This window comes from Mus caroli, chromosome 14, assembly GCF_900094665.2.
Source record: "Mus caroli chromosome 14, CAROLI_EIJ_v1.1, whole genome shotgun sequence".
Lineage (NCBI taxonomy): Eukaryota > Metazoa > Chordata > Mammalia > Rodentia > Muridae > Mus > Mus caroli.
Genome location: NC_034583.1, coordinates 5,263,144 through 5,283,853, shown reverse-complemented (window position 1 = coordinate 5,283,853; position 20,710 = coordinate 5,263,144). Strand labels below are relative to the sequence as shown.

Sequence of the window (20,710 nt, the reverse complement as noted above, 5' to 3'; positions counted from 1 at the left end):
GCTCCTTTGTTCCTTGGCCCCACACTCTTTTACAGTGAGACTATGGGTAAATTTCATCTTGTAAATGAATATGGCTTAGAAGAGGGATGGGCACATATCATCTATTACCTATGCTTCAAGTTTAGTAACATAAAACTATAAGTACACAGTCTCAAATGCTCACATTATTTCCCTCAAAATGTATTATTTCTGCCTGTTTATCAGAGAGCATGTTGGACCTATGCAAGGGTACAAGAGCTCAATGACCTCTCTGAGTGATAGTGACCTATCATTCCACTACAAAAACCAGCATCCCACGGATAGTCTTCATTCATCTGTTTCCTTCTCAGGTACATTATTTATAATCAACTTAATGTAAATAATTTATAAGAGGCAAGAGCCTAGAAGAACAAACTTTAAGGTGTTTGAGGATTATTTAAATAAATATGTAAAAATGGAAGAGGCTTTTCCTTGATTTATGCCTCAGTAATGGTTTCCTTAGTTACAGTATCCATCACCACTCTCATCCTCCCTCCCTCCCTCCCTCTCAGGAGAAGCTGTCACTGTGGAGCCCAGGTAGCAGTGATCCTGCACAGACCCCTGGAAACTGGGGCTGGTGATGCATGCCACCTCCCCGATTCTGTAACTGCACCTTCTCTTAGGCCAAGCCTTATCTCTTGCTTATGTATCCTACCTTTAGTTCCCTTCATTTTTTGTGTGTTTATCTGTTAACTACCTATAATTTAGCAGTTTTATCTGGTTTTCCCCCTAGTTTTTTAAGCTAAGAGCCAAGTTCCTTTTTGAACTTCAGTAAATGTAGTGGGGCTATGGCTTTTTAGAGGATGTATAGTTTGAAAGTTAATGCTTTGATCATTTCTTTTATTTTGCAGTTTCAATCTTGATTACCTCTTTAAGCCACAAATTATTTATAAATAATTTTGAATATAGGAATTTCAGTTTCCATTAATAGGATCTAGAATCTTATTTAACTATGGCTTTCTAATATTAATGTGTTGTGACAAAGGAGTGTGGCTTTGTATCCCTTTTGTAGTGATTTATTGAAATTTAATTCTTGGTCAATTTATATAAATAAGCCATTATTTCCGCATAGTGCCCCTCACGAAGCACACCATGGGTGCCTGTGTGTCTGCCCCAACATGAGGTAAAGCTCAGCTCTTTTAAGTTCTCTCCAGTTGCTCCTTTTAAAAAGTCTCCTGGCTAGTTCATTTTTGGAACTGGATTCTTCACTGTGTCTGAAAACTTTAACTGTTGTTCGTCTTGGGGTTTCGTGCACTACCTCTTTGACCAATTAGAGATCCTGTGTCTATCTTCTGCTAGTTCTTATTTCAGCCCTCCCCCCATTCCACCACAGCCCACATCTTTCATTTTTTTTTCCAATTTTTATTAGTTATTTACTTCATTTACATTTCAAATGCTGTCCCTAAAGTCCCCTATACCCTACCACCCTGCCCTGCTACCCACCCACTCCCACTTCTTGGCCCTGGCATTCCCCTGTACTGGGGCATATAAAGTTTGCAAGACCAAGGGGCTTCTCTTCCCAATGATGGCCGACTAGGCCATCTTCTGCTACATATGCAGCTAGAGACACGAGCTCTGGGGGTACTGGTTAGTTCATATTGTTGTTCTACCTATAGGGTTGCAGACCCCTCCAGCTCCTTGGGTACTTTCTCTAGCTCCTCCATTGGGGGCCCTGTGTTCCATCTTATAGCTGACTGTGAGCATCCACTTCTGTGTTTGCCAGGCACTGGCTTAGCCTCACAAGAGAGAGCTATGTCAGGGTCCTTTCAGCACATCTTTCATTTTTAATAGCATTGTATTTCATTTTTATGTATAACTTTTGCTAACTGGCTCATAATATGTGTTTGTAATCATTTCATAAAAGCTTCCATTAGCTCTCTAAATGTATTATTTTAATATTCACTATGATTGCTCTTTTACTGTTTTTGTTTAATTCTTTCTCATTGTGCTACCTTTGTCAGATTGTAAGTTGTACTAAGTCAACCTTATTTTCACAGTATTTTTAAAAAGTCATCTGAGTGACTTGGTTTCATGACAGAAACAATTTAACCTTTACTTAACTTGTTCCAGAGAAACCATCAAACTTAGGAGCTCCCCCTCTCTATTTTCCTAGCTCTTCTTAAAGATTAGCTCTAGCTCCTCAGGCAGAACAGTACCTAGCTAGGTGGGCGGGCAGTAGAATGAGATGCCTGCTGTCTTCTGTGGAATATGCTTTCAAGTGTGTGTATGCTAGCCTTTCTGTGAAGAAAATAAAGGCCATTCCTTTTAGAACTTTATACACTGTGTAGGATTGAACAGTATTTGCTGAGTTTCATTTTGAACCACATGGCCTGATCTTACTAACTTACAGTTTATATTACACAAGAGTTGTATACAAACCCACTGGTTTTGGAAGTTGGCTTGACACACTTTCTCTAGTTAAAAGTAATGTTGGCTTAGTGCTTTATTTTTCTTTTCCCAAAGTATTTGTGTTGATTCTAAAATAGATGAAGGCCTGTGTCTAGTGTGCATACTATCTATGGCCAAAAAGGTACAATTATTATACCTTTAGCACTGTTTTGAAGATCTGGGGAAGTTGGTTGGTATTGGAAGGTACCCTGCATTGCATACCAGCAAAGGAGAAAGGTAAACACCAACCCAGCTACAGAACCATCAATCTACAATGGTGACCTGCCTGTAAGATGGGCACAAAGCTTGCAGGAGCAACCAACCAGTATCTTATTTAAGTTAGGATTCACTCCATAGATGTAGCCATACCCAGCAATGCTTGGGTGTCCAGGAACCTGAGAGTATCTAGGCCAGGAGCCTAGGGAAAACCAAGTACTACTGCTTGATCAAAGGAACTTAGCAATAAAATGACTCCCAGACACATTCTGTGCCTTGCTCAGCCATCATCAGAGAGGCTTCCTTCTGCAGATGGGAACACATACAGAGACTCACAGGCAGACAGTATACAGAAAGTGAAAGACCTTGGAACACTCAGCCCTAAAGCAGATGCCTCCATCAAATCTCTCCCCTCAGGGCTCAGGAAACCCTGCAGAAGAGGAAGCAAAAAGAGTGTAAGAGTCAGAGGAATGAAAGACATCATGGAAACAAGGCCTTATAAACACAACCATGACTAAAGAGTACATACAAACTCAGAGACAGAGGCAGCATGCATGGGGCCTGCACAGGTCTATACCATACAGGGTCCTAGAGTCAAGAGAAGTAGATACATACTCCATCCCTAGCCCAGAAGCCAGTGCCAATAGGTAACTGCTTGCAAATGAAAACTTAGTTTTTTTGAAGGGAATCTCACTGCAGAAACAAACTGCTCTTAAGGATAGGCCCCAGAAGATGCTCCAACCTGTAAGGACACATGCTCCACTATGTTCACAGCAGCCTTATTTATAATAGCCAGGAGCTGGAAAGAACCCAGATGTCCCTCAAAAGAGGAATGGATACATAAAATGTGGTACATGGAGTACTACTCAGCAATTAAAAACAATGACTTCATGAAATTTGCAGTCAAATGGATGGATCTGAAGGATATCATCCTAAGTGAGGTAACCCAATCACAAAAGAACACACATGATATGCACTCACTGATAAGTGGATATTAGTCCAGAAGCTCAGAACACCCAAGATACAATTTGCAACACAAGAAACTCAAGAAGAAGGAAGACCAAAGTATGAATACTTCGATCCTTCTTAGCAGGGGGAACAAAATACCCATGGAAGGAGTTACAGAGACTAAGTTCAGAGCAGAGACTGAAGGCATGACCATCCAGAAACTGCCTACCTGGGGATCCATCCCATAAACAGCCACCAAACTCAGACACTATTGTAGATGCCAACAAGAGCTTGCTGACAGGAGCCTGAAAAAAAAAAAGCTGTCTCCTGAGAGGCTATGCCAGTGCCTGGCAAATACAGAAGTGGATGCTCACAGCCATCCATTGGATGGAGCACAGGGTCCCCAAGGAAGGAGCCAGAGAAAGTACCCAAGGAGCGGAAGGGGTTTGCAGCCCCATAGGAGGAACAACAATATGAACTAACCAGTACCCTCAGAGCTTCCTGGGACTAAACCACCAATCAAAGAAAACACATGGTGGGACTCATGTCTCTAGCTGCATATGCAGCAGAGGATGGCCTAGTTGGTCATCAATGGGAGGAGAGGCCCTTGGTCCTGTGAAGGTTCTATGCCCCAGTATAGGGGAATGCCAAGGCCAGGAAGTGGGAGTGGGTGGGTTGGTGAGAAGGCAGAGAGGGGGAGGGGAGAGGTGATTTTCGTGGGGGGGGGACTAGGAAAGGGGATAACATTTGAAATGTAAATAAAGAAAATATCTAATAAAAAAAAATAAGGATAGGCCCCATGGCCAGGAGTACATGGCCAAGAAAAAACTGAATGGCTTCTTTTGAGGTTCTTTGTCTCATAATGTGTGTCAGGAACATTTTTCTTTTTTTTCCCTTAAAGTTTCTTTGTGTGTCTATATCATGGCTTCTGGTTTTGTGTTTCTATGAGATTCCTATGTGTATGAATGTGTATATCAGTGTCTGAATGTGTTTCTCTTGCTTTTTCTTTGACTTTTTTTTCTGTATGTTTGTTTTGTCTATTCTAATTTGTTTTTACTTTATCATATTTTCTTTTTTTTCTTAGATACCTATTTTTTTTTTCCTAAGGAGAAGGGGAAGTAAAAAAGAACTTGAAAAAGTTGAGGAAGAAGAAGAAGACATGATCAGAATATAACTGTATGAAAAAAAATCTATTTTTAGTAAAAATAAGAAAGGGACCATAGCTGGGAATGCCATCCAGAGTTACAGAGGTGTCAGTGTGAAGAAGGTAACATTTCATTTAGAAGTCAGTAGGGCAACAAGGAAATGCTGCTCTTCAGGGAGGAGTAGCAATGAAAAATTAAAATTAAACTTAAACTTCGTTTATAGTCCAGCATGGTGTAATCCGAGTACTGCGGAGGCCAAGGCAGAGAAGACTGCCAGGTTGTATGCTATGGCCAGCCTGGGCTTAGGTAACGAGACCTGCCTCAAACAACATCAATAACGTCAAAACCTATGCAAACAGACAAAAAACAAACAAACTCAAAGCCCCAAATTCAAAATCAACTCAAAGTATGGGGAATGAATGACGATAGAAAGCAGGAAAGCATGTTAATCAATGAATTAAAGCACAGTCTGAGATGGAGGTGCTTTTGCATCTCAGAGACTTGTCTCCTATGTCTCAATGGACTTGCTAACTCAGGGGAAGCCGGACTGGACTTTAGTGCTTCAAAGTTGCCATCTGGAAACTTAGTGTCTTTTCACAGAGAGGCCTCCATTTGCACTTTATCCTAGATCCCATAAATCATGTGGCTGATTCGAGCTGACACTATATATAAATCTACCCAGGTTCTATGCAACTTTCATCCTGTGTCTGCTTCCCCAAACACACTGTCAATATCATAAAATTATTTTCTTATGATTCTTAACAGTTGTGACTTGTGGATGTCTCACAGCTGTTGGAGCAGAGGACAGTCGATTGGCATTTATTACAGGATTTCTTGACAGCCTAACATTTTCATTCTCAAGACCAAATTATAATCATGGCTAAACTTTTACTTTCTTAGGAAATTTCAGGTATTAGGAATTAAAACTGAAAGTGTACAACAGAAACCCACGCCTTCTACTAGTCTTGAGTGACAGTTTCATAACATGTCAAGTAGCTCTGAAAAGCTATATACTCATGACAGAGAATGAACAAGGCAGATAGTCTTGTGATATATAAACATATTGTAATCTATGTTATAATATGTACATATACATGCTTACATATGCACACACATATATTTTAAAAACCTGACTTTCTTGATCTCTGGAAGGGCCTTGGAGAACCCACAGGGTTCTCAGACCACACTCTGAGAATTATTAAATGAATTTAGCTTAGTTACACAGGAAACTAGTGGTCATTATTTGGGAAAAGCATACAACCATCTGAAAAGACTATGGTAGAAACAGACTAGCCTTGGACTAGACTAGACTTGAGCAGGTGAGCACGGCATGCCGAGGATGGCACGTATGAAGGTTAAGGTGTGCCTGTCCTCAAAGAAGAGCTGCATACTTTTTGGTGAGGAACAGAAGTGCAATATTTTCCCCTTCTAGAACATACTCTCTAGGAATACTTGGAGCCCAGGAAAGTTTGACCAATTAAAACACAACCACAACCCTTTTGCACATGTATGTCCACATTACAAGTAACATGTATCAGAGAGAACACAGTGTTCCCTTTGTCCCTTTATATGAGTCTCGTAAGAACAGCACCCAAATCTAACCCAGGCCCAGGTACTTACTCATCATGAACAATGGTGGGGCCATCCCGTGTTAAGGCCTCTTCCTTGATGACATTGATCAGTTCGAAGGTACTACTTATAGGGGCATCTGGGTTAGGCCATTTGGGACACTGAAAATGCCGAACCTCTAGTACATAGTCATCCTGCAATGGACAAGACAGAATCATAGGTCTTCCTATAATTCATATGTCTATAATCAAATGCCTGTTCCCTAGAAAGCACGCATCACAGGAAACTGAACAGTGTTGGGGTTCCCAGATTACAGAAGACCTACTTGTCATTAAAACACACCATACTTGTAAACAGTAGATCTTTTTAATCAGGCAAACAACCAAACCAAACCAAAACGCCTGTAAGGGATATTATGGCCCACTGCTCTAACTTTGACTTACGCTAGAAAAGGGAATGAGGGAAGGGATGAGGTACCATTTAAACTGCTGATATCTCTAATTTTTCTCACAAGAAGTCCATTATATGTGTAAACAGTGTCTATTAAAGTGCCGTCTTCATGACACATTACAAGGCTTGTTTCTGATGTCAAAGCAAGCAGTCTTTCTCTGGTATATTGAATATTATCCCATTATTCATTATGCGATAATATCTTTATCTTTAAGCCAGAAGACCTACTTATATGCATGCTTAGCCAGAGACTGTTACATGCCATCTACCCAGTTGACAAAAAGCAAATATTTGAAGGAAAGAAATGCATTTACTTAAAATTAAGTCTTATTCAAACAGTGCAGCCTATCTCCAAGATAGAGAAATCACTTTATTATTACTTACAAGGATGAGAAAGGGTCCAGGTTGGGCGGTCGTGGAGGGAGTGTGGTTTAAGTTACCTGTGTAGCTTCAAGGATGAAGTCATGGATGATAATTTGTTCTTCATTCGAGAGGCACAGCCTGTCTTTGCTGATGAGGGTGACAGTAAAGGCCTCACAGTTCATGGATTCCTCACGACTCGGCCAGTACACAAACTCATCTTCTGCCTTTGGGAACCAAGAAAACACATTATTTTACAGTGTAACCAAATCTTACAAACTGACTCCTCATGTTAGCATCTCCCAAGCCACTCAAGTTACCTTGTAAGTTGATTTTATAGACTTACTAACACCCCATCTAGTTATTTACAATGTTATTATCGTCTATTACAAAATGTACACTGACAATAACCATCTCATTGGACCTCTCTTGTTGTAACCACCCAAGATGCTTCTCCATAGAGCATGCAATTCCCCTTGTTGACAGGTGTTCTGAGTTATAAGAGATGTAGCAAAACCGGAGCTCAAGTATAGTAATTTGGTTTTTATTTTATAGCTACTTTAGTTTATACTTGATTAGTAAATGAATGTTTCAAAAATAAATTTTATTGTGTATTTTTGAAGTAAAACACATAAACAGTAAAATTTACTATAGTCAACTAAATGAACATGTTATCATTTCACACACACACATAAATATATATATATTTACTTTTCTGAATAGTTACAATATAATTTAGATTAAATTATAAATGCTAAGTATGTTCAGTTTTTTACTTCTAGTTCTTAGATGGCACATGATCTCTAGATTTATTCATTTTACATGCATACCTGTGCTTTGTGTTCTGGGGCCTACTCCCTACCCCCAATTACCATCTTGTTCATTGCATATCTTGGAATTGTTTTTCCTTAGTGACATTATAGGATGTTTTCTTACTAAGTGTGGCTGATTTAGTGTGGTATTCGCCACTGGTGGCAAAAACTAGATCTCGTTGTTTCTTAGGGCCAGAAAATATGCAACATGTGTTTTCTTGGTTGCTTCTATACTTTGGCTGTTGTGTACAGGTTGCAGAGAACACTGAAGTGTAGAAATTTCACAGGGTATTTATCTTATTGGGGGGGGGGGAATGTATGCCCAGCAGAGGGGTAGTGGTGTTTTATATTTCTTTAGAAACCTGAACACTGTTTTCCATGTGGTTGTATTAGTCAATACTCCAATGGATAGAGTTTTCTTTCAATTCTTTTTTAAAGATGGGGTGTTGCTATGTAGCCCTTAAATGCTACATATGGGGTTATAGTCATGTTAGACCACACCAGCACGAATTCTTATTCCTTCTTACCAACATTTGTCATTTGTTGCTTTTTTTTTTTTTTAACAATAGCCACCCTGATTGGTAGGTGCTGCTATCTTATAAGAGAATTGATAGACACAGAGTCCCTTTCCACATACCTGCTAGTCATTTCTGTCACACTTGCAGACATATTTTTGCCCACTTTTTAGAGTTCTTTATAAATTTTGGATGATAGCAGCTAGATATGGGATTCATATACCATCTGTCCTGACAAATGGGGATGCGCTCAGAGATGCCTGTGAAGTGTCTAAGTCACATTGCTACTGAGGAAGAAAGGGCAGCACCTCTCAGGGAGGAAGCTGAGCAGAAGTAAGCAGGCTGGCTATCTTATAGGCACTTTAAACAGGTAAGTTATCGTCAGACTTCAAGAGGGGTAACACAGGGACCATTCAGCTTCGAAGCAGGAGAGTTTTATATGTTCATCTATTTAAAGTTTAAAACTAGAAATTCAGGGTCAGTACTTGAATTCTATTCCTGAAAATTATGGCTTCCTAAGAAAAGGTTAATGGTTGAAGACTATAAGAAATGGAATTATGATGGTATATATATTTCTTCTTCTCCTTTTTTTTTTCTAATGAGTTCAAATGAGAAACTCCCACTTGCCTGAGGTATAAAGATTTTTATGAACATTTTACTGAGAATGCCTATTTACAATTGTGGAAGTCAGGAGTAATGTTCACAACAAAGAGGGCTTTGTTTAAGCTTACACTGTTGCATTAGAAATGAGCCAGCCGTCCAATGAGACTTATCACCCTTTCAAGTTTCAATATAGATTATTGCCAAGTACGTTTTTATTTTTAAAGCTCAGCAGAAGGGGAAGCAGATTAGCAATTGGGTTTAGTCTATACAAAAGAAGCCTGGAACTGCCGTGAGTTTGAGTGTGCTTTGTTCAAGGAGATGGAAGTATGACCCTGCAAACAGATTTAGGATATATAGTTAAGATGGCAGGACATCATAACGATGCAGACATCAATTTATCTAGTATTCTGTTTACCCCATGCTTCATATCTCCGAGCCTTTATTTCCATATTTTAAAAATGAGAACAATATATGTCTGTATTCTCAAACGATATACTAGGAATAGTTTATGATCCAGTTAGCTTAAAGAAATCAAAGGCAGGAAAGAAATCTACATATATTGATTTTGGGAGTAATTACTCACCTTGAAACATTAAAATAATTTAGTTTATCTTTCCTTCCTTCCTTCCTTTTTTCTTTCTTTCCTTCCTTCCTTCCTTCCTTTCCTTTTGGAGGCAGAAGCTCATGTAGCCCAGGGTGGACTAGAGCTCGCCACAAAGCCAAGGCTGACCTTGAACTCCTGATCCTTCTGCCTCTCCCTCCCCAAGTGCTGAGATTACAGGCTTATGTCACAACCAGTTTTCTGTGGCACTGGGGATTAAACCCAGGGCTTCATCCAGGGCTTCATGCATGCTAGGCAAGCACTACAACTGAACGACAGTCCCAGCTTCAAGTGAAACTTCTTCATTCAGTCAACGTTTTGGTTACAGGTAGGTGTGTGTGTGTGTGTGTGTGTGTGTGTGTGTGTGTGTGTGTGTATGCATGCACTCACATATTTGTATATATACTGTATATGTTAGGTAGGGCCATGCCATTTTGTAAAGCTTCTCCATTTCTGTTAAATTGTGAAAAATCCCTTAGCAATGGTAATTTGGTTCCTAGAAGTAAAATAACTGATTTTTCTAGCTTTTTGACCATTGTGCTCCAGGTATCCCAGTAATGGCCACCATGAGAGATCTCTATTGACCTCTGACATTCTTTAACTGACAACGCCCTCGCTAACCTAGCAATGGCCAACTTTGCACCTCCAAAGGCAACTTTACCACCTTGTCCCACCCCTCCCCATGCCCTGTAACTACCTCAGCCTCTAGGAGTAAGGCAGGCTGACTCTTACAGAGAGCTTCTCTGCAGGTTTTCTCAACAAGTAAAGGCCCACAGCATTTCAAACTGCCCAGTCCCTCTCACTTCCCTTCTCACTGACACATTTATTATTATTATTACTACTACTACTATATTTTCAGATTGTGCCTTGATAAAACAGGATGGACTCTGATTTCCTTTATAGCTGATGATAACCTCAGATTCTTGATCCTGTTGTTTCCACTTTCAGAGTTCTAGAGATTATAACTAAATATAAAGGTATTGATGATACCATTTTTGAAATTAGAGACTAGTGGCTTTTAAGTCAATTAAAAATCAGACTGTTGTACAGTTACAGTGGTAACAGTAGAAATATAACCAAATGATAACAGCTTTAGGCAGTCTTCTTGTCTGACTGCAGAGAGAGCTGGAGATGTCAGTGTTCCACATCAGTCACTGTATTCAATCTGGAGAGCATGGATCTCCTTATTGGGTCTAACTGTTCCCTAGCTTTCCTATACAAATGAATTGTGGGAAGAATCTTGGTGGCAAATGGCCTGTTAACTGACAGTAACGAAATATTGACTCATCCAACAACAACACCGTCTCCGCCCCCGCTACAACCCTCAATGCCTCCCATTTCCACATGCAAATCAGAATGGGCGCCTGTTGGTAATGTGAAAATGAACACTCCCGTTTTTCAGCTTAACCTTGCTGCCATTCCATCATACTGAAGCAGCCTTGGAATTCTGAAGCAGGAGCAAACTGGGACAGAGTGAAGAAGCCCCTACTGACCAGGCACACAGTCAAATACTGCCATCCAGACTAGGGGGTTCAACCACAGACTGTTCTTTCTTAATTAAAAAACTCATTAATCTGACAGTCAGAAGCAGTTCCCCATTGTTCTTTGTCTTATCTGGTAGGCATCATGTCCACAAAATCACTTTTTAAGACCTAGCTAATTCTGAAATGTACATGCACAGAATATCTAAGGAGAAACATGTGATTCTAGTTTTTAAATGTGTTTACTCGTCTTCTATATAGAATCTTTAACAGACAAGGACTAAGGGAGGGAAAAGAACTAGAGACTTAGATTCCCCTCTGTAGGATGGACCTAAATGGCATCTCCTAGCTTCTCTCTGCTGTGAACCCTAAAGAATGGGAAAACATTATTAGTACCTATTCCTATGATGTGGTGGGATGGGATACACAGGGAAAATGATTAAAAGTTTGGACTTCAGACTGACAGATGACTTAGATACAACTCCAAGTTTAATTATTACTGTACACTCTTGAACAAGGCCACTCCTTCAGTTTCATCTGAGATTAAATAAGTTAGTTCATAGAAGGTAAACACAATTTACATACACCATTAATGTAATAAGCTATTTCCAAAAGGGGCATACAGTGACTGAGAGGCCATTGTGGTCATGTGAACTCCTAAGTTTACTAAAAGGACCCTCTTCAAAGCCTTTACCCTGTCCGTGTGCTTGAGGAGCGGCAGAAGCAGCACAGCAGGATCAAGTGTGGAAGCGAGGAGGACAGCATTTAGGAAAAACGCCCTCCGTAGCATACACAGGCTCAGCCCGTGGCAAGGCAGCGCAGTGAATCATGTCTGTAGCCTCACGGGCTCATTAATACACAGCAGATGTGCTTGACTCACCAGGCTCTGGTTGTCTGGCAGCATGACAATGATCTGTGCATTATGATCCCAAATCATTCTCCAGAAATCCTTCGTAGTGTGTGGCAGAGGATGCTGGGTTATGATGAACTCGTTGCTTCTGTAATACCCCTACGGTTAGAGAGGGGAGGAGTTAGTGACTGTGGACATGCCATTATACGTTTGTGGTCTGTAATACCCCTACGGTTAGAGAGGGGAGGAGTTAGTGACTGTGCATATGTCATTATAAGTTTGTGAAAGTGAGTACTTTGTGAAACAAGACAGCATTATTTGGCTACCCTAAAAAACAAATATTAAGAAAGGCACTCAGTGCATTTGCTAATTTTCAGTTGTACTTCTGTGAACACTGTGCAGATAATTTCCTCTCCACATGCAATTCACTTCAAGTTACCCCTGCTGGTTTTACTTAACAGCAATTTCAACATTTATTTAAAAGCTAGATGGGTGAAATTAACAATAAAATTATTTCCTTAAGAAGCATTTGGCTTAATTTCAGTATTCTTTGCATTCCCACCCTTCAGGCAGCTTTTGTTAAAAGTTTCAAGACACAGAAATTTCTATACTTTTGATGTTACGCGTTGAAAAATTACTTCAGAAATGAAATCAGTCACAGGGGTGGTATGTACTCCTTAATCGTAAGTACAGCCAATTAAAGTGAAAGGTGTTAACGGGCGACTCTCACCATGATGTAAGAAGCATTGATGTAGTCCGTTCCTTTCATCCCGGGCAACGGTGCAAGGCCCACTCGAGCACGCTCAGCTATCACAGGGAAAGAAACAATAACACCACATTTGCCTTATTGTTCACAGGCTGGCAAGTCTTCCTGGCCTTTACCTGGTGAATGGAATGACTCCCTGGCTCCTTTCTAAGACTTACATATTTAAACAAGCTAATGTGTTATCCAGTAAGAAGGGTATTGAATGAAAATTTCCCTGGGTAGTCAAGACAGTGTAGGATAAAAATTTAACTGTAGGAAAAGATTTCACAGCCTATTAGAGTAAAACATGGAGAAGTGTTTCAGATAACCTGACCCTGGCTTGTTACATTTCTACAGTTACAGCAGCACACTGCATTTGTTCTTGCTTTTCAACCCCTACGTGCCCTTCTCTCCATGAAGGCCTTAGAGAGCACTGACCCTTTTCAATAGAGCTAGACCATTCTTGTGATCAACAAATGCCTGTATATATTGGGTCCACAAAGTCTTCTCTGCTAAGCCCTGAGTTATGTATACAAAGGTTGCCACAAGTCAAGAGGGCTCAGATCCATAATAACTCAATGATGCAGTTCCAATTAATATAATTAGTCCAGATTAATCTAAGACCCAAATTTGTAGTGCCACAGGGATAGTAACATTATGATCATTTTAAAATTATTTATTTATTTAATGTGCATTTGGTGTTTGGCCTACATGTATGTCTGTGTGAGGGTATCAGAGACTGGAGCTATAAACAGTTGTGAGCTGCCATGTGGGTGCTGGGAATTGAATTCAGGTCCTCTGTAAGAGCAGCCAATGCTCTTAGCCACTGAGCCATCTCTCCAGCCTCATTTTTAAAGCTGGAATACTGTGGCATTTTGAGGAAAATCAAAACTGGGTTTCATGTCAGATAGGTCACCTGACTTGCTGGTGTCCAAACCCACCATGTCCATTTGCCTTAAACTGCCTAGGTTGAACTCGGGTAAGTATCGTGTCCTTACACATCACGTACAGTGAGTTTTAGAACTCCTCGCATACTTAGCAGCTAAGCTGACGTCTTACCTGGCACGACAGACGAGTTCCTGTTCTTCTCTTTGTTGCACTCCTTCTGGGCACTGAAGCATTCCACATACTTTGCATTACACTGCGTGATCAGCTGAAAAAGAGCATTGCTTTTTGGCATTGTTCAAAGGCACACCTGCTTGAAACTGCAAGAATGTCAATCACCAGCCAGACTAAAACAATATGAGACTTTTGTACTCCCAAAGAATGCTTGTGCTTTCCATGAAGCCTCCCTCGCTCAGTCGCCTGGCCTGTGTCTGCTGCCAGGCCCTAGGGGTCTGGAATGAAGGCACTGGGTATGTGGCAGTACTGAACACTGGGTTTTTCTGGTGTATGAAGTCTCTGCTGTTGGGAATTTCTCTATGATTCCTCAGTAGCATATATGATTCAGGTCTACATTATACTATCACTTAATCTAATTAAAATCTGCGCATACATCTTGGAGATAAAGACCATAGGCTAATTCTCTGCACATTTCTGTGGACAGCGGATTTTTATCTTACAGCCCTGTAGTGTGATTATTCTTGTTATGAGACACTTTCTTAGTTCTGTTTTGTTTCCAACTCTCTGACAGTTTCTTATAGGACTGGAATATACTTTGGTCATTTTCACTCCAGTGACCCTCTTATAGTCCTCCCGGTGCTGTTGAATCTTTTCTTCTTCACAACAAATTCCCTCTGTGTGTGTGTGTGTGTGTGTGTGTGTGTGTGTGTGTGAGAGAGAGAGAGAGAGAGAGAGAGAGAGAGAGAGAGAGAGAGCTGCTGAGTTTAATTAGAGTTACTCCCATAATCACGAGTGGGAGGTTACTTCCTAGGGTATGTGCGATGTTCCAGAGACTACACCACTGAAGAAAATGTCTGTGGTGTGTGGGCACATGTGTGCATGACATGGTGTGATCAGCTGAAAGGAGAGCAGGGATTCTGTCTGAATAAGATACATAAGAACACTCTCCAGCTGCATTACCACCACTGTCCTGGGCCTTGAAGATTATTTTCAGTTTTGAGTTTCTGCAAATGGCTAGTGCCTTAAAAGACCCAATTGTCTGGTGTTTTCCCAATATTTGAAAAGACTGGTTTGTTTGGTTAATTGTAAAAAAACACAGATTGAGAGTTAATGCCTGGAAGTACCCTGTCTGTCTGTCTGTCTTACACCTATGTATCTATTAACACATATAATTAGATGTTAGGGACTGGAATCAAGTCTAGACATGAAATTTATTTATCGTTCACATATATAGATTAATGTTAATTTCACATATCTTTTGTGCATGAAACAGATGCACAAAATTATGTAGTATGGAAATTCCCTGTATGACATCATGAAATTCCGTGTATGACATCATTCCCTGTATGACATCATTCCCTGTATGGCAATCAGAAATGTTTGGAGTCTAAAGCATTTTGGATATCAGATATTTAATGTAAGGATGTTCTTATTATTCACTGATCCTATTTTTTTGCCTGCATGTAGACAGTTTTTCATTTGTGTCAAGATAGACAAAATGAGATGAATTTGTTCACTTTTCGTTTTCACATTCAAACCTTCCCCAGACTCTAAAATCTTCAAACATAGTGGAAATGTGAAACAGGAAAATTCTGAAAAATTTTGGTACTTAATGTTTTGTAATGACCCATAATCAAAAGAAAGCGGTGCCATCTATTCATTGCCTCGAGTGGTTTCATAGTAGTGAGGGGAGGGCTAGAACTTTGGAATTGGTGCTATGATGGAATTCGGTCAAATGAACTTGTTTCTCCTTTCCTACCGTTTGGTATCATTTATTTGGATGTCTCATGTCCTCAGCTGAGATGCCAAGGAGGATTTCTGAGTCAAGTTTTCCATGAAAAGTTTGACTATGATCATCCTTTCCATTCTGATATGGAGTGAGGAGATTACAGACAGAACACTGCGCTGAACTGAGAGGCTAAGAAAGAGGAAAGCACTCGGTCACTGGTGTTTGAAAGCTCCAGCCAGTGACTTCAACTACACAACCCTTCACTGCCACTGGACTTTCTGTTCTGTTGAAACAAGCAAAGCTTGTCTCTCCTCTGCAGTAACACCCTTTTCTTTCCCAATAGCCTTCTGTGCTGATCTTTCAAAGAAGTGTATTTTGACCACAATATGTACACAGGTGGTCGAGCCCTTCTCTTCCCTCCCTCTTCCTGACAAGTTCTTCCTCTGTAACAGGCTGATCTTGAACTTGTGATCCTTCTAGCTAGGCCTGAATGCTGGGAATGCAGGCATGTGCTACCATTCCCGGATCAAATACCCATCCTCAATAAACGTATTATTGAATGCTTCTGAGCAAGAAAAAAACCAAAGCGACAGACAGCTGACTGAAAGTCTTATGTCCTTGTGGCTAGAGGATACATTGAGATAAAGTCAGCAGCAGCTCAAAAGACAAGAGAGCTCTTGCCACATCTACTTGTATATGAGCGGATCCAGTCAGTGAAAACCTCCCTCTGCATTGCCACATCTACTTGCACACATCATGTACTCTGCATGTACACATGGCCACACCTTGTTTTCACATTACATTTAAGAAGTAAAAACAATACCCCATTTCAGCATCTACACAAATATGACCCAAATTCAGGCCATCTTCTAATTCCTTGTTTTTCTTAAGACACCATTCACGGCAGTACCTTAAACTGCTTTTCCAGTCGTGTCTTTCCTCCTACTCCTGGTATGAGGATGCTGTTAACATAGCTATGCAGCTGACTTGAAGATACTTCAGTTTCCTTCCCGAGAATGGCTTCCAACAAGGCATCATGGATGAAAATGTACTGCTCCTGGAAAGTACACAGTGGTGGGCAGTGAGGGGACCTGCCAGCAGACACGTACCCAGACAGTGAGGGGACCTGCCAGCGGACACGTATCCAGACAGTGAGGGGACCTGCCTGCCAGGGGACATGTACCCAGACAGTGAGGGGACCTGCCAGGGGACACGTATCCAGACAGTGAGGGGACCTGCCTGCCAGGGGACACGTACCCAGACAGTGAGGGGACCTGCCTGCCAGGGGACATGTACCCAGACAGTGAGGGGACCTGCCAGCGGACACGTACCCATTCATAGCGTTGACTTTGGATTAACACTGCTCTGAACAGGGACTGACCTCAAGTGTTTATAGCTAGATGATGACCCCAGGACTCACTTGCTGATCTGTTGTAACTTATTTTGGAGTAGAGACCTGTGCTAAATTTAGCTCTGTGTTTTCCCACCACGGCTAGACCAGGTGGTTCAGTAATAGCACACAGCTACAAACACATGTTCAATAAAGAGCTTAAGAACCAACCTTTCCCACACATTTAAACCTGTGGGAAACACAGCATGCGTAACTCCCTGGCACCTCGAGCATGACTGGTATAGCTGTCGCTGATTCCTAAGTGTCCAGCCTTTAAGACACAGATGGAAAGCTGTGATCTGCAGAAGAGTGTGCCCCTCAGATATCTCAAGTCCAAACCCATATATATATTCCTTCAAGTTCTAAGGGAATGAATCTTTCCCCTCAGTTTGCTTTCATTTTTCTGGGCCATCCTTTGGCTACTTCTTACCTCAGTCTGGACGAGGTAGTTCCGCTGTGTCCTGATATGCTTCAGGAAGCCCAGGACATTAACTGTGCTTTTGTCTTTGATCTGCTGCAGCATGCTGTCTATTACAATGTAGGTGCCTGTCCTGCCCACACCAGCGCTGTAAGAGATGCAAGTACTCAGCCTGACCATGAACCGTGGCATCCCTACCAAAATACAAGCAAATGCTCATGCGCTAAGAAACAGCCGTTCCCAGAGAGCCGACTGGAAAGTCATAGGCTCTTCGTGGGGATAACCTGAACACTTCCCATCGAGACTCGAGAAGAACACAGAATGCTTTTTTACTGTTGGATGACAAATCTGCCACAGCTGCCTTCTTGGCTTTCCCTGCAGCTCAAAGCAAGGCATGAGTCTGGAGGTGTCTTGCAGTAACCACCTTCACAGCAGAAGCAGGCAGCTGAGGCCTGGGCAGGCTGCTCTCTCTTGCCCAGGGTTCTCTGACTCATTCATTAAATCCCTTTTGGTATAACTCTCCCAGCCTGCCTCTGGCTCATGCAACCAAGAAACCAACTAATGGTCTCAGTCGTAGAAAAATCCTACTAAGAGGGGCACGAGAATGGTATGTCCAGAACATTCGGCTTTTTTTTGTTCTTTTTCATAATTCCTGTTTTAAAAGATATCCAAGATCTGACTATCCAATATCACATGGCAAGCTTGTTTTTGCAGAATGTTTCCATGAGGTTCCTCATTTAGCACAGTACCCAGGCTGTTTGACAGACAGATTTCCACTGCTGGTTGCAGAATGGATTAGCAAAAAGGTACAGTTTTCCTAAGGCTTTAAACATAGGCCGTATCTCAACTCTGCAAATGTCTTATTTTGTGAAAACATTATAAGAACAGTCCTGCAAAAGTGCTTAGAAAATGCTAAGTAGCTATGCAATATTAGCTACAGAATAAATAACTTGAACGCTAAAGCAGGGACAAGCCATGAGTGCAATCATAAGTAAAACATAACAAAGGCATTTAAACAACCATCTAGAGTTGTTTCCGTGAGTTCAGAGACAACAGGGACTTTTTCAGGAGTTTTTATAAGAGATGGTTTATGTAGCACATACAGTTAGAAATGAAAAGAACCATTTTATTACTATTATTATTATTAATTATTATCATTTAGAGGATCCCTCAGAAAGTCCATTTAGAGAAAGATTAGAATCTCTGTCATGGAACTCTTGTATATGTTCAAATTTTATTAGGCTCAGCCCACAATTCCCATATTGTAGTAGGGACTTAGTAAGACCATTTCATAAAAACTAGATAGTCAGTCAAACAGATTTTTCCCCCCAAAGCCACAGATTTCTATCTCCTTTTTTTTTTTTCCAGATAAAGTTTTCAGGAGACAGAAGTGAAGTTCTTCATAACTGTACCAAGCTAACCCGATTCTCAGAGAGGACTCGAGCCACGGGAACTTTATCTGTGCTTTGAGCACAGGTCAAGTTCACAAGGCTCAAATCCCCCAGTCATCTCCCTCTGAATTCTGATCCTACCTGCAGTGCACCAACACGGGCCCCATGTCTGGCATCCGGGCTGCAGATGACCTCCTCACAAAGGTCAGGACTGGGAGGGCATACTCAGGGACGCCCATGTCAGGCCACTGTGTGTAATGGTACTGGATCACCGTCCGCTCATTCTGACGACCTTTGGGGTTTCCCTTCTGGCCCTAGAAACGCATAAAAAGGCACCTTGAACCCCTAGGGTTAGCAAAATGGTTAGTAGTACAAAAGTATCAGGAAACAACCTTGGATCGCATTCTTTAAACTACTGCTTGGGGGCTAAATTATTTCCTGTTTGGGATCAACGTACATGTTGTTACATGGTAACATCCACATCTCTCAGAAGAGAAGAATAAAATCATTCCAACAATGAACACTCAACACCTCCAGAGTTTGAAGTCTCTGGAGGTCTCCCTTTCCTGACCTGCTTCCCTCCTGGGCACTATGCTTTCATCCGCTTTGCCATTCTTGTTTCTTCTCCACCACTCCCCTGGAGCACCCGTAGTAGGGTTCCTTACTGCCTGCCATGCCAAGCATTCCACAGGAAGGACTAGAGTCAGGGCCACACCTTGCTCTCTGTCTTTCTCACACACGACTGTTTACAGATTGGTTTCCATTCAGGAGCCAACTTTTTCAGTTTCACTGATGCAACCTATGCATCATTTCACACAGAACAGCTGCTGTGTTCTTTCACTCAAACTACTATCAAAGAAGGGCAACTGGGCCTGTTTGAGTGCTTGAAGGACTCCATGAGCTCTGTGAATTTTAGAATGATTATTGATTTGCCAGAACCATCCCAAAGCTGAACATGACAGAACACGTGGATGCTGATTTAGAATAGTGGGGCTGACTCTAATCACAACTGTATGGAGGAAGGGCTGTTAACCTGAGGGTATAGGGGAGCCTTAGAGCTGAGTAAGTGTGGGGGTCTCCCTTTGGCTACATAAAGACCAAATAGCCCTGCTTCAGACAGCTGCCATACTCCAGGCTGTCATAAATGAGTACACTTTCTCACTAAGCTGCTATTGAGACCCCAAAATATTGCTGTGGTGAATCCTGTCGTGGCAGAGGATTCCATGGGGGCGGAGGGAGTAGGTATAAACACTGAGATAACTTGAAAGCAGCATTTCTACACTGTGAGTCTCAGGATACTACTAGTTTATAAAATACAATGTTATGGTTAAGTCATGTGACAGAACACGAACTCAATCACCATGCTCACGTGTGTTCATGGTCTATTGCATGGAGCAGCCACTTCCCATTCTTACTGAAAAGCAGAATATAAGTTTTCAATAACTGTCTTGTAGGCCAGAAGTCCTTGGGGTACTCTGGGAAACACAGCATTGAAACTTTCAAAAAGCAATTCACAAATAGATGCCACTGTACATGCTGTGTTCTCAATTTAGACAACACTTAGAAAGCCAGGTTCGTGTAGGGGAAAAGCCAGTCAGGCCACCTGACTGGTCTCCTGCACTTTGTCAATACCCTTCACAGGGTGCACTCATATCAGGCGAAATGTTAGGGGGCTGGGTATTTCAGTGGGCAGAGCTCTGGGTTCTACTCCTAGCACTGTATGAACCTGGTATGGTAGTTCACACCTGTAATCCAGTACTCAGGTGGTACAGATGGGAGGACTAACTCACCAATCTTAGATACACAGCCAGTTAGAGGCCAGTCTGAGCTCTATGAGCCCCATCTCAAAAAAAAAATGTTGTGAAAAATGTTTTACAAGCTTGGGTCTGCTCTCAGTGTTCAGTGTGCACCCGGCTCTCCAACTTTGGGTCTGCTCTCAGTGTACAGTATGCACCCTGCTCTCCCAGCGTGCACACACCTCAGTGTGCAGTATGCACCCTGCTCTCCAAGCTTGGGTCT

The 20,710-nt window shown here is 41.5% G+C and overlaps 1 protein-coding gene across 7 annotated transcripts in view; it reads right to left on the bottom strand.

The window, feature by feature from the left end:
- The window catches only part of Ptprg (protein tyrosine phosphatase receptor type G), a 681,254-nt gene that overhangs the window by 9,555 nt on the left and 650,989 nt on the right, over nt 1-20,710 (bottom strand). For all 7 annotated transcript variants that reach the window (XM_021181278.2, XM_021181279.2, XM_029468960.1 and 4 more), the window contains 8 exons: nt 18,833-19,005; nt 17,313-17,448; nt 16,403-16,549; nt 13,761-13,854; nt 12,687-12,763; nt 11,987-12,115; nt 7,175-7,321; nt 6,336-6,478 (listed from right to left, as the gene is read on the bottom strand). In XM_021181278.2, coding sequence (XP_021036937.1) covers nt 6,336-6,478; nt 7,175-7,321; nt 11,987-12,115; nt 12,687-12,763; nt 13,761-13,854; nt 16,403-16,549; nt 17,313-17,448; nt 18,833-19,005 — 1,046 coding nt within the window. The remainder of the gene's footprint in view (nt 1-6,335; nt 6,479-7,174; nt 7,322-11,986; nt 12,116-12,686; nt 12,764-13,760; nt 13,855-16,402; nt 16,550-17,312; nt 17,449-18,832; nt 19,006-20,710) is intronic.